The following is an 11,874-nucleotide window of genomic DNA, read 5'->3' as shown; positions in this document are numbered from 1 at the left end:
GGCTGAACTGGGAATTCCCTCTGCCTGCCCCCAGGGACCAGCCAAGACTTCTTAAAGGCCACAGAACCACAAAAAAAAAATTAAAAAAACATGAAAAATCACTGTACCCACTCGGACTGTATCCAAAACATATTTACACACACAGAATGAAACATGGGTAGATGTCAATCACTCTCCAAGTATAAATAGCTACGCACAGCAAGGCCTACGGCTGCCATCTGCTGTGTGCAAGGGGATGGGGAGCCAAGCATGTGCCCCAGAGGCCAGGCACAGTGGGGGGCCCCTTGGCACTCTCTCAGGCAGAAGCCAGGATTCATGCAGGGAGACAAGGGACAGAGGACACAGATAGCATAGAGTAGGAAATAATAGGAGGGGAGGAGGCTGGCCAGGAGTGCCCAGGACTGAACGGCTCCCTAGGGTTTAAATACTGACAAAGCACCCCTCTGGCCAAAAGAGGGGAGGGAGGGCAGACTGTCAGGAGTCGGGGTATTGGAGTGGAAGTAGGCAGACATGCTGGTTGTCTCCATCCCCCAGGGGATGAGGTGGAAACAATCCTGCGATCTTTTTTTTTCCAGGCTGAGCTCAGCACTAGAGTGTGCTGGAGTGAGAGCAGCCCCTTCTAGAGCCCAGTGTTCTGGCCCTGAACCTGACACTCTCTTCTTGTGCGACCGCAGGGACCTCATTCTCTTTGAGCTGCAGTTTCATCATCTGTAGAACCAAGAAAGTTGGACCAGATTGTCCCACTAAGCTCGAAGACTTCTCTTGGCTCTAGGACCCCACTTTTGCTTCTGATCATTCCCAGAGGTCATCCCTTTAATCATTATCCCCTAGGACAGGGAGGAGAGCCATGAAGGGCTTCTGGAGATGGGAGTCTTCCCACCTGGTATCCACCAGACTTGGAGTAGTCAGCTGGGTGCTCCTGAGAAAGCAGAGCTGGGGGCAATCAGGAGCCAGGCCCTCGACAGCCCTTGAAAGAATCTCATCCCCATCCCTTTGGGGTTGACTCTTCCTATACGGCCCCAAGGACCTTCCATTAGCCCCCTAGCCCCCTGGAAGTTCCCCAGACCCCTTCCTCCCTGACTTGATTCCCCAAATTCCAGTAAATCTTCATCAAGCCAGTTTGGAACTATGCAGAAAGGGAATGTGGGAGGAAGGTACAGTCTTAGGATTACAGAGGAGGGCAGAAAAATGAGAGGTTACCTTCTCTTCTCCCCACTGGGAACAGCCCAGTCTGTTCCTTGCCTGCTTGTCTCCTCCCCATCTATCAACAAGTCTCCTTCCCCAGCTAGAGGGAGGCAAGACCCCTGGACCAGAAGATCCAGGTCATGGGATTTAGACCTGGAACAGATCTTGGAAATTATCTAGTCCAACATTTTCATTTTACAGAGGAATGAACCGAGGCCAGAGAGAAGGGACTTGCTCAAGATCTCCTACTGAGCAAGAGGCAAAGCTGGGATTTGAGGCCAGATCATCCTGACGCCAAATCCGGGGCTCTCACCACTGCCCAGTGTTGTGGTCTCAGCCCCCTCCCTCTTCCCACCCCCATTAGTGAAAACTCTAGTTTCTTATAGTGACCTGGGACTGAAGCACAGCCAGGTGTCTGAGTGTGAGCCAGGGCCCCATGTGAGGGCCATTTTTGTTCCTCACCCCCAATCCCTCCTGGGACCCCCTGCATCCCTCACCCTGGGCATGCCAACTCTCAGTGCTGTGGGTTTGGAGTTTCCCCACATTCCCTGGATGGCAGGTGGGGCAGGTGGGGCAGAAATGTGGAAGGAACCAAGAGGAGCACCTAGGGCAGGAATGGGTCAGAGAGGGGTTCCCCACCCCCTCCTCTGCTTTGGGGGGGCTGGGCTGGGAAGAGCCTTCACAAGAAAGGCAGCAGGGCCGTGAGGGGCACCTCCTTCTCGCCCAGCAGGGTATCCCTCTTCAGGCTGCCTCCCTTGTTCACTACTTTGAGCTTGAGAGCCAGCTTGCGGGCACTAGAGGGGCACAGACCATCAAAGAAGAAGTCCTCGTTGAAGATGGGGTGCCAAGTGTTCTTGATGATGGTGCTTCGCTGCTTCTGTAGCTTCCCGGGAGTCAGACAGAGGCCCACACAGCAATTGATGCTGCGAGTGTCGAAGAGACGGTCATAGAGGCCCTCGGCGGCCAGCAGCCTCACCCGGAGGCGGGCCCGGGCCGGGTCATACTCAGCCGCTAGGCGAAGGCTCCCTCGTTTACCCAGGTGCACCGTGTGCTCACCCCGAGGGGTTGAGGCAGCCTCACTGCTGGTCTCTGAGCCTGTGGGGGTAGCACGGCGGGCACGGCGGCGGGCGCTGGGGCTGACGTCAGCAGAGCTGTCATCTGTGGACAAGGAGCTGTGGCGGCCCACAGAGTGCCTCAGCTGGCTTACCTTGGCCTGCCCATCCTGGGCAAAAACCTTGAGCAGAGACACAGAGCGTGAAAGCAGGGGTGACCCAAAGGGGGACGACTCAGCGGACGAGCCCGTGTCGCTCTCACCTCCACTGAAGTATCGGTAGGGGCTCATCAGGGCCTCAGCCCGGGAGGTGCCCTCGCCGTTGGCCTTGGCTCCGGCTCTCCGAAGGGCGCCAGGGGATCCAGCCTGGGCCAGGCCAGTGTGCTCGCTGTGGAACAGTGATTCCTTGCGTCGAGTGTGGGGGCTCTCCATCAGAGTAGCAAACCCGTAGGATGTCTGGGCCTTGGGCACATAGGGCAAGGACATGGCCGTTTGGGCCTGGGGATCGGCATTGGTGGCCACAGCTTCCTCCTCTTCCTCCGGCCGCCAGTCCTCAGCGCTCTCAATCTGGATCACATGTCTGCTGGCTGCCTTCAACAGGTTCTTACTCTCGGCTGCTAGTTTGGCGGGCAAACGGGGGCTTCGCTGGGCCTTTCGGGCCCCACTGCCACCAGAGGCCAAGTTCTGTTCAGAGGTCGATGATCCTAAGTGTGGGGAGCTGGAACCCGAGCCCGAACCCGAACCCGCGGCTGCTCCCTCCACCTCCCCGGGCCCTGGGGTAAGCTTTGGAGGAATGAAGAAGTCGGGGATCTTATCTGGGGTGAGCACATTGCTGTAGAGGGGCCCCTTAGAGGACCGGTCCCCGTCTGCCCCCCGGGAGGCACCGTTCTCCCCAGATCCTCTCAGACGATCCAACAGCCACATGTTGGTTTTCTTCATGGCGATGGCACTGGGGGCGATGGAGGCAGGTGGCAGCACCAGAAATTGCTGTAAGACCAGACAAACAGAGGCCAGAGAAGTCAGGATGGGAGCAGGTGCTGCACAGGGAACACAGATCAAGGGCACCCAGAGTAGTAATACAGTGGGAGTGTGCTGAACTTGGACTCAGGCAGATCTGGGTTCAAATCCTGCTTCTGATACTTCCTACGTGTGGGACTCTGGGTAAGTCACTTCATGGCTCTAAACCTCAGCATCTTCATCTATAAAACAGGGAAGATAAACTGGGCGGTATCGAAGGTCCTTTCCAGCCCTGAATCTATGATCCCGTCATTACCTTCTGAATCAGGAAGAGACTAGTCAGGCAACTTGGCAGCACCCAGACCGTGCCCTTCCTTCCCTGTGTACATGGCCACTAGAAGATCTCTCTTCTCCTGCCTTCTCACCTGGCATCCATTCCCAAGGGTTCATTTCCTGCCTTGGTATAATATTTCCCAGACCACAAGAGAATGTCTCCCCTCCACACACACACACACACACACACACACACACACACAGAGCAGGAAAAACACTTGACTTTGGGCATCCTCAGGCATCCCAAGGGTTCGGGGATACTGATGGGAGGAGGAAGAGATAAGAAGATAAAGAAATCATGGCCCTGGACTCCAGGTCTATCTTCCAGGTTTGACAAGTCCAGAAGACTGCTTCCTCAGAAGAGAGAAGTTCCTCCCCCTGCTAAACCAGGGATTTTCCAGGCACTGTGTGCTCACATCGATGGGAAAGAAATTCAGAGGCTTATGGGGTACTCCACTCTGTGGCCAGAGGATAGGGCAGGGCTTGGGACACACTGTGGCTGTTCCGGGATCTCAAAATATTGAGTTCACATCCTTAAAGTTCTTTGGCCCTAAACAGTCTATACCCAGGGAAGGAGAACGATATCCCTGCTCTGTCCCTCTCCTAGGTTGGGATCTCAATGCACACCTTTAATGCTATAAGCTCAAAACCCCGTGGAAAGGACCTGAGGGCCCATTACATCCTGGATCTGGGTTGGACGGGTCCTAAGGACCATTTGGGTTTGCCCTTCAAGCTCGGGGCACCCTTCTGTGCTAGGATCTCCAAGCACTCCTTTAGTGCTATACATTTACATCCCGAGGTACCCAGGTAATAGAGACAGCATAGCTGCTACTCTGGGCTCCCTGCTGAGTTGGGATCTCAAAGCACTCCTTCAGGTCTATAAGCACACATCCCAAGGGATGAAGCTTGAGGGCCCCTGGGGTCCATCTCTGCGACAAAGGACCGGGGAAAGACCTTTGCAGGGCATAGTGCCCCTGCTCCCTGCATGGTACTTGCCGGGATCTCAAAGCACTCCTCTGGGTCTATAACCCAGGCTCACTACGGGGAGAAGGGCTGGGAGGAGCCAGCAAAGGAGCCGGGGAGAGCCCAGGCCCTGTCCTTCTTACACACTATCCCCCCTCCCCCCACCCAGGGTAAGTTTCCACCTGTAGCTCCCTCCCTCTTTCTGGTCCCGGAAGATGGGGGATCCAGCTGTCCTATCGCACCTGCTTCTGGCCTCCCGAATAGAGCAGAGGGAAGACTGTGGGTGCAGAGCACAGGAAGATGGGGATCCCCCAGACCCCTGTGGAACCGACACCTGCCTACCTGCTCAGAGGGAGAGGGATGTCCCGGACCGGCAAGGACCGAGGACGCAGGGAGAAAACGAAGGAAAGAAACAGCGGCTCCCGAACTGGTACTGGGAGGGCGACCGGACTTGCGGCGGCTTATATACGGGAGGCGGCGGCAGCAGCGCAGTCGGATTCATTCACCGCGGCCGCAGGAAGCCGCCCAGCCCGGCCGCCGCCGCCGTAATACTCCGAGTAGCGCCGCCACTGGATTCTCCCCCCTCCCCACCCCGAGCTCCTACCCCCCAACCTAAGCCCAGGAGTATCCTGCACGGACATAAAGTGGGGGCAGGAATTGAGAAGTGGCTCAAGACTTCTGCCCCATCCCCAAATTCACGGTAGGACCCCCAGAAAGAGCCTTGCGAGGACAGAGAACCGGTGGGGGCGGTGAGCCAGAGATGAACTGAGGTGGGCTTGGTGGGGGCGCCCTATTAATTGGAGTTAATCCGAGACTGCGGCACCACATTATCTCCCAAGACCAGGCCTTCTCCCAAGATCTCGGGGGTGGAGGGTGAGGAATGATCCGGGGGTGCACCAACCAGAGAGGGCTACCCTGGCCTGAGCCACTGACCCTTTGTTTCCGCCCTCCAGAGAGATGAAAAGCATCCTAGTAGAATAGTTGGATGTCAGATGGAAGAGCGCTTAGAGATCCCATAACCGTAGAATGTTAGAGCTGGAAAGGACTTTAAAAAACTGAATGTCCACAACTGAAAAGGATCCTAGAAACGATCTAGCCGAACTCCTTTTTACAAATGGGGAAACCATGGCCCAGGGTGCGGAAAGGGAGCTGTTGCTAGAACCCAATTCTCCTCAGTCCTGGCCAAGGACCTCCACCTCGTTGGTCACGGTCGAGGAGTTGAAGGAGATGGGAGCTCCTCCCTACGCACACCGCACCCCCAAGTCTAGGCCCATTTCTTAGGCCAACCTCAACCTTGCCTCCCTCTCCCCTTCTCCTCGCCCATCTCCCCAGACCCGCAGGGATCCGCCTTGGCTGTCTCGAGGTGGGGGACGGGAGGGAGGCGGGGGAGTTGTGCCGTTGGATTGGACCCGCCCCATCCCGGATCCGAGGACGATGCTGGAAGATCCGATTTCGGGATATCTCAACCTCCGGGGCCGGACCCCCACCAGACAGCCCCGCCCCATCACGCCCCGCCCGGCGGGAGAGAAGCTGGAGTCTGTCGGGCTTTAGCACCCTACACACCTCCTGTTTGTCGGAGCCTTGGGTCTGGGAGCCAGGGCGTTCGAGAGAGGAGGGAGAGAGGGGAGGAGGCCAGGTCCTTGAGCTCGAGTACCTGCTGCTGGAGTTGTCGAGTGGCTGCCAAGAGGCTGCGTTAAAGGCTAGTTAAAAGGGAACAGGAGAGGCCCCGGGGCGGGCGGGGGGGGGGGGCGGATCATCGGCCTGGTTGAGGCTGCAGCTCCCAAACGCCAAGCTGTGCAGGCTGGAAAGCTGAGGCAGTGGAGGGTGGAAGGAGTACCCTTGGGTGTGGTGGTCTGGAAAGAGCCAGAACTTGGAGTCCCAATCCCCAGCCCTGATCTTTGGACAAATCTCTGCTCTCTGAACCTCAGTTTCCATCTATGTAAAAAGCAGACAGAAGGTACTCGTACTCCCTGCTTTGCCTTAGGGCTGCAGGCAAAGCTGTAAACTGCAGGGGTCCATAGAAATGGGAAGTTACTATTTTTACTCTGCGGTGTCTTGTGCAAGTCTTTTCCTTCTGGAAAATGAGGGGGTTAGACTTGATGACCCCCAAGGCCCTTTCCGAGCAGCCAGGTGATGGAGAGGATCGAGTGGACCAGGAGTCAGGAGCACTCCTCTTCTTGAATTCACATTGAGCCTCAGACACTTAACTAGCTGTGTGAGCCTGGCCAAGTCACTTCATCCTGTTTGCCTCAGTTTCCTCATCTGTAAAATGAGCTGGAGAAAGAAATGGCAAGCCATTCCCATATCTCTGCCAAGAAAACCTCAAATGGGGTCATGGAGAGTCAGGCTCGACTGAAAATGACTAAAGAACAACAAAAGAAAATGATCCTTCCTAGTTCTAAATCCATGACCCTAAGATCCTATTATCCATCCCATCTCCGGATGACCTATCTTCATAAGACTACCATCACCCCACTGCCGTTCTCCCATACATACTCTATTTCAGAGTCATAGACTAGAATCTGAATCATGGCTTACAGGGAAGTTAGAAAATAAAATATTGAAAGCCATAATCAACCTAAGAATATAGACTATCACAGGGGGTCTCAGCACTTTCCTGTTCCAAGACCCTTCCCTTTTGATTCTCTCCAGGAAGCAACAGGTACGGTAAAAAGAACAGGGTCTCAGGACCTGGTCCCACATCCTGCTTTATGTGCTCATTACCGATGTAACCCAGTCACCACACTTCCCTGGGCCTCAGTTTCCTCATACAGTTGAACTAGCCACTTCTGAAGCTCCTTCCAGCTGGAAATCTTTGATCCCATGACCCCCACTGTCTCTGGGATAATGTAGGCACTTGGGTAGGAATCAAAAGCTTCCCATAGTCTGCCTCTCCCCTCCCTTCCCAGGCAGCAGGATACAGTGAGCCTATGACCTTCCTCAGCCTTGTCTCACATTGCTGCCCTTCACAAGCTGGGCTACAGGCTGCTCTCTGAACTCTGAACTCCGAACTCCATCGCTGGGCTGGGTGTGCATACATTGGAGCAAGCTTTTCCCTCTTCCTGCCTGGAATGCATGATCTCCTCTCTGCTTCAGAGAACCCTTCTTGGCCTTCAGGGGCCGGTTCAGGTACCTACTTTCCATGTAAAACTTCCTCTGCTCCTCCCACTTATTACAGTTTGTTCCCTTCTCAAGATAGCTGGAGATTTACTCATCCATTGCTTCCACCCCAGTAGAATGTAAATTCCTCGAGGGTAGACTCTTCCCCCTACCTTTTTTCTTTTTTTTTTTTTTTTTTTGGTCTGTGTATCTCCATCACCTAGCACAGCTTGCACATAGGAGGTGTTGAATAAATGTTTGTTGAATTGAATGGGAAAGGCCTTCAGAATTCAAAAGGAGTATATTATAGCTCAAACGACCTTAGAAGCCTACTTATAACTAAAAGGGCACTTGGAAGAGGGTCCAACACAGTTTTGGGCACTTAATGGTTTCTTAAAAATTGAATTAGAAAGGACCTTAGAACAGTGCCTAGCATAGTGCCTGGTACACAATTGGTACTTAAAAAATATTTAGTGCTTGATCACTGGAATGCCAGAGCTAGAAGGAACCTTAGAACATAGACTGTCATATCTGGAAGGAACTTTAGAACATTAGAACAAAGCTGGAAGAGATTTTACAGACCATCAGGTTCGATTCCTTCTCTTTCCCCACCCTTGGCTTGTGTGTTTGTTTTTAAATTGAACGACGTCGTTTTACAGAAAGAGAAACAGAGGCCCAAAGCAAGGATGGGACTTGTTCAGGGTCATAGGAGCATAGATTAAAAGCTGGAAGGAGTTGTAGAAGTCGCCTTCTTCAAACCCCTCCTTTAATAGATGAGGAAACTGAGGTCTGTAGATGTTAAGTGACTTGGCCAAGGTCACACAGGTAGTAATTACCAGAGCCAGCATGGGCATCCAAGCCTTTTAAATCCAGAGCCACCTGTCCTACTTCCCATTGTATCATCGTGTGATTGCCCATTTGGTGGAGCTCTGGGAGCTGAGTTCTTGATGGGAGCACTGGGGAACCTCCAGGCCAGTAGCTAAAGTGGTTCAGGAGCCAGAAGGTTTTGTTGACTTCTGGGATCTGCCATGTTTACCTACTTCACTGAAGCTAACCAGCTAGACAGCTTCAGGGCTTTTTATTTTTTAAACCTTCCTTCCTCCTTTCACCCACAGGCTGTCACTCTGGGCCGCTCTTATTGCTAGAGGCAGGTTTTCTTAGCCCTTATACCTATGTATATACTATGTCCAAAGGTCCCTTCCAACTCTAACATTCTGTCTGCTGAGATTCTTTCTAGCCACAGTATTCTATGTTCTAAGGTTCCTTCCTATCACTGGGTTCTAAAGTCCTGAAATCTGACATCTTCTAAGGCTCCCCAGGCAGAGGACTGGGGGTGATTGGTTCCTTTCAGGGTGCTGGAACATGGCCTCAGGATTTCTTTCCCTTTAAAGGACCAGTCTTGATCTGAGCCAGTCTGAGACCAGTCTGGCATGTCCTGGGGGCAAGGGGAAGAAGTTCAAATGAGGGAATTCCTATCCAATTTGTTCTCCAGACAGGAGCTAGAGGAGGGTTGGGGGAGGAAAGAATTGGCCAAGTTGTTCTGGTTTGGGGCATCGTTCTCCACAAAGGGAAGGGAAAATAAAGAGGTCCAACTGGAGCTGGATGTCACATCAGCTGAACAAATCCCCAGGGCTTTGCGTCAGCTTCAACGCCTCCAGCCTGGACAATGAGCCTAGAGCAGACAGGAGCCTGGAATGTGGCAGGGGACACTCCCAAGAGCCTTCCCAGAAGGCTAAGGTCTGGTGGCTGGTCTGAGGTCCAGAGAGAGTGTCTCAGACCTTCTAGAGGAACAGGGGAATTGAATCAGATCCATCCTAGTGTGATTAGGGAAGTCCTGAATTCATGTCACATGACCTGAGTTAGAATCCCAGCTTCGTCCTTATTCTCAGTATGACTTTGCCTCTATAGGCCTGGATTTCTTCTTCTTTCTAATTAGGGACTTAATCTGTATTTTCTCCCACAGCTCCGTGGTTGTATCCAAGGGGAATCCTTGGGTGAATCAGTTCTCCTTAGATGCTGTGGTTTCCCCCTCCATCAAATTAGTTTACTGGTGACCTGGCCCTGGAGGGGGCAAGTGCTGGGCCATCTCTGCTACTCCTTTTCTAGGCCCAAAGGGCTTTGGGCCTCCATCCTCCTTTTCACCACCCAGACAGCTGGGATTAAAAAAAAAAAGCAGCTTTTGGCCTATGATTCCTTGGGCAAGTGCTGGGGCTAAGACACTGCCGCTTTGTTAGACTTCCTTCAATAAACAGGAGGTGTTCCCACTGCCAGGAGACCAAGCCTACCTCTCCCTTCTCTCTCCCAGCTGACCTGTGGCAAGCTCGCGGGGGTTGACATGCTGCTCTAGGCCTTGGGCTTGGAGCATACCTGGGGGAGGTGGTAGAAGCAGTGCAAAGGTGGGTGGGGATAGAGGGGGAAGGACTGTTCAGCCAAACTGAGTTCTAATCCAACCAATGCTAGATAATAGGTATTAGGGTGGGGACTTCAGCATACTGAGGTCAGCTGGGCTCAAGTAACCTTAAATGGTGGAGTTGGGGATAGAGAAGAGAAGGTGGCCTGGCTAATTTCATTCTCCAGGTAAGGAAACTCCTACCAATACAGGTGGGAACCTTCTCTTACAGTTTATAGCCTTACAAAGTCACACACAGCAGCAGTGTCAGCCTCGAACAGAAACACATAAGGATCCCTGTAGCCACAGGGACTTAGATTTGGAATGCGATGTTCTCTATGTTTTATTATATTTTTATTTATGTTGTTAAATATTTCCCAATTACATTTTAATCTGGTTCAGGCCGCAGGAAAGTATTATGGGCTGCATCCCACCGCAGTGTGTTTGACATCTCTGACCCAGGGCACTGAAAGGTTAAGCGAATTACTCATGTTTATCAGAGGCAGGATCTGAACCCAGGTCTTTCTGGCTTCATAGTCGGTTCTCTATTCACCACACTTGGCTGCGTCTTATGGAGGAAGAGGATGAGGGGAAAAGTCGGGAGAGAATTTGGAATAACCTTGGGTAAGAAGTTGGAGAACTCTTTGGGAGAAAACTGGGGATGTCCTAGGAGAGGGAAGAACTTTCTTCGAAGTTAGTTTTTTGGAAGAAAAGTTGAAGTGTCCTAGAAAGAAGATGGGATGCCTGAGAGAAAAGCTGGAGTATCTTTTGGAAATTGGAAGTCTTTGGGAAAGAATTTGGGAGACTCTGAGAGAAAACTTGGGATGTCTCTGGAGAGAAATAGGAGGACCTTTCTTTGAAAGAGTGTCTTAAATTTGGGGTAGTCTAGGAGAAAAATTGAGGCAGTTGGGTGGCTCAGTGGATAGAGTTCTGGGCCTCGAGTCAGGAGGACCTGAGTTCAAATCCGGCCTCAGATACTCACTAGCTGTGTGACCCTGGGGGAGTCACATAACCTCTGTTTGCCTTACTCCACGGGAGAAGGAAACGGCAAACTACTCCAGTATCTACAAACAGAACCCCATGGACAGCATTGGTGAACTATGGTCCACAGGGTCACAAAGAGTCAGATACAACTGAACAACAAGAAGGAGAGAAGTGAGCACCTCTTGGAAGCCAGGAAAGATCTTTGGGAAAGATATTGGAATATCTCTTGGGGAGAAGTTGGGAGTGTAAGAGAAAAGTTCAAGGCAAACTTGAGAGAGAAATTAGGCCCAGGGATGATTCCCCGTGAATACTAACTGGGGAGATTTTTGAGGGACGGTTTTCCGTGAGAGAGAAGCCCTCTGAGCCAAGATCTCCACCAGTGATTTATTGTGCTGAAAAGCTCCCAGAACTTGGGAGTCAGAAGATCTGGGCTCAGTACTCTGTAACCTGGAGGAAGAAATTTTGTCTCTTTGAGTTTCATTTATCCTCTGTAAAATGGGCATAAAAATTCTTAGCTTACACACCCTCCCATCGCGGCTATGAGGACAGTGATTTGTGAACTGCAAGGCCTGCAGAAGTAGAGACAACACTGTAAGATGCAGACAAAGCCATTCTTGGGGCCCAGAAGACCTAGTTTCAAATCCTGCCTCTAAGACATACTGGTGTGATCCTAGGCACCTTAGTCCCTCAATGCCCTACACCAGAGGGGTGCAGCCCACAACATCGACCAGTGCAGCAGGATCCAGATGAAAATGCAATTGGGAAATATTTAACAAAATAAATTAAAATACAATAGAACGTAGATAATGTCACCGTGTAGTTTCCTAAGTCAGTATTCAGCCAACAGGGATTCCAGTTTTCGGTTTAGTGGCCCCTATTTCTGTCTGAGTTTGACATTCTTGGTATAGGCACC

At 52.1% G+C, this 11,874-nt stretch overlaps 1 protein-coding gene across 1 annotated transcript; it reads right to left on the bottom strand.

Moving 5' to 3' along the window:
- Positions 1-1,654: 1,654 nt before the first annotated feature.
- On the bottom strand, positions 1,655-4,903 carry C2CD4C (C2 calcium dependent domain containing 4C). Its single transcript, XM_027858187.1, has 2 exons — positions 4,832-4,903; positions 1,655-3,223 (listed from the first exon to the last, which is right to left on the bottom strand). Exon 2 carries the CDS (start codon positions 3,173-3,175, stop codon positions 1,865-1,867), a length of 1,311 nt encoding a protein of 436 aa, XP_027713988.1. The 5' UTR covers positions 3,176-3,223; positions 4,832-4,903; the 3' UTR covers positions 1,655-1,864.
- Between the last annotated feature and the right edge of the window lie 6,971 nt (positions 4,904-11,874).

The sequence above is a fragment of the Vombatus ursinus genome, unplaced genomic scaffold (genome assembly GCF_900497805.2).
Source record: "Vombatus ursinus unplaced genomic scaffold, bare-nosed wombat genome assembly UNPS02000546.1, whole genome shotgun sequence".
Classification (NCBI taxonomy): Eukaryota; Metazoa; Chordata; class Mammalia; order Diprotodontia; family Vombatidae; genus Vombatus; species Vombatus ursinus.
The sequence above is the reverse complement of the archived record's forward strand: the minus strand, read 5'-3'. Positions and strand labels throughout refer to the sequence as shown.

What these genes read in the sequence shown, in the direction of transcription:
- C2CD4C (XM_027858187.1), bottom strand. Translation starts at nt 3,175, where the DNA reads ATGAAGAAAACCAACATGTGGCTGTTGGATCGTCTGAGAGGATCTGGG.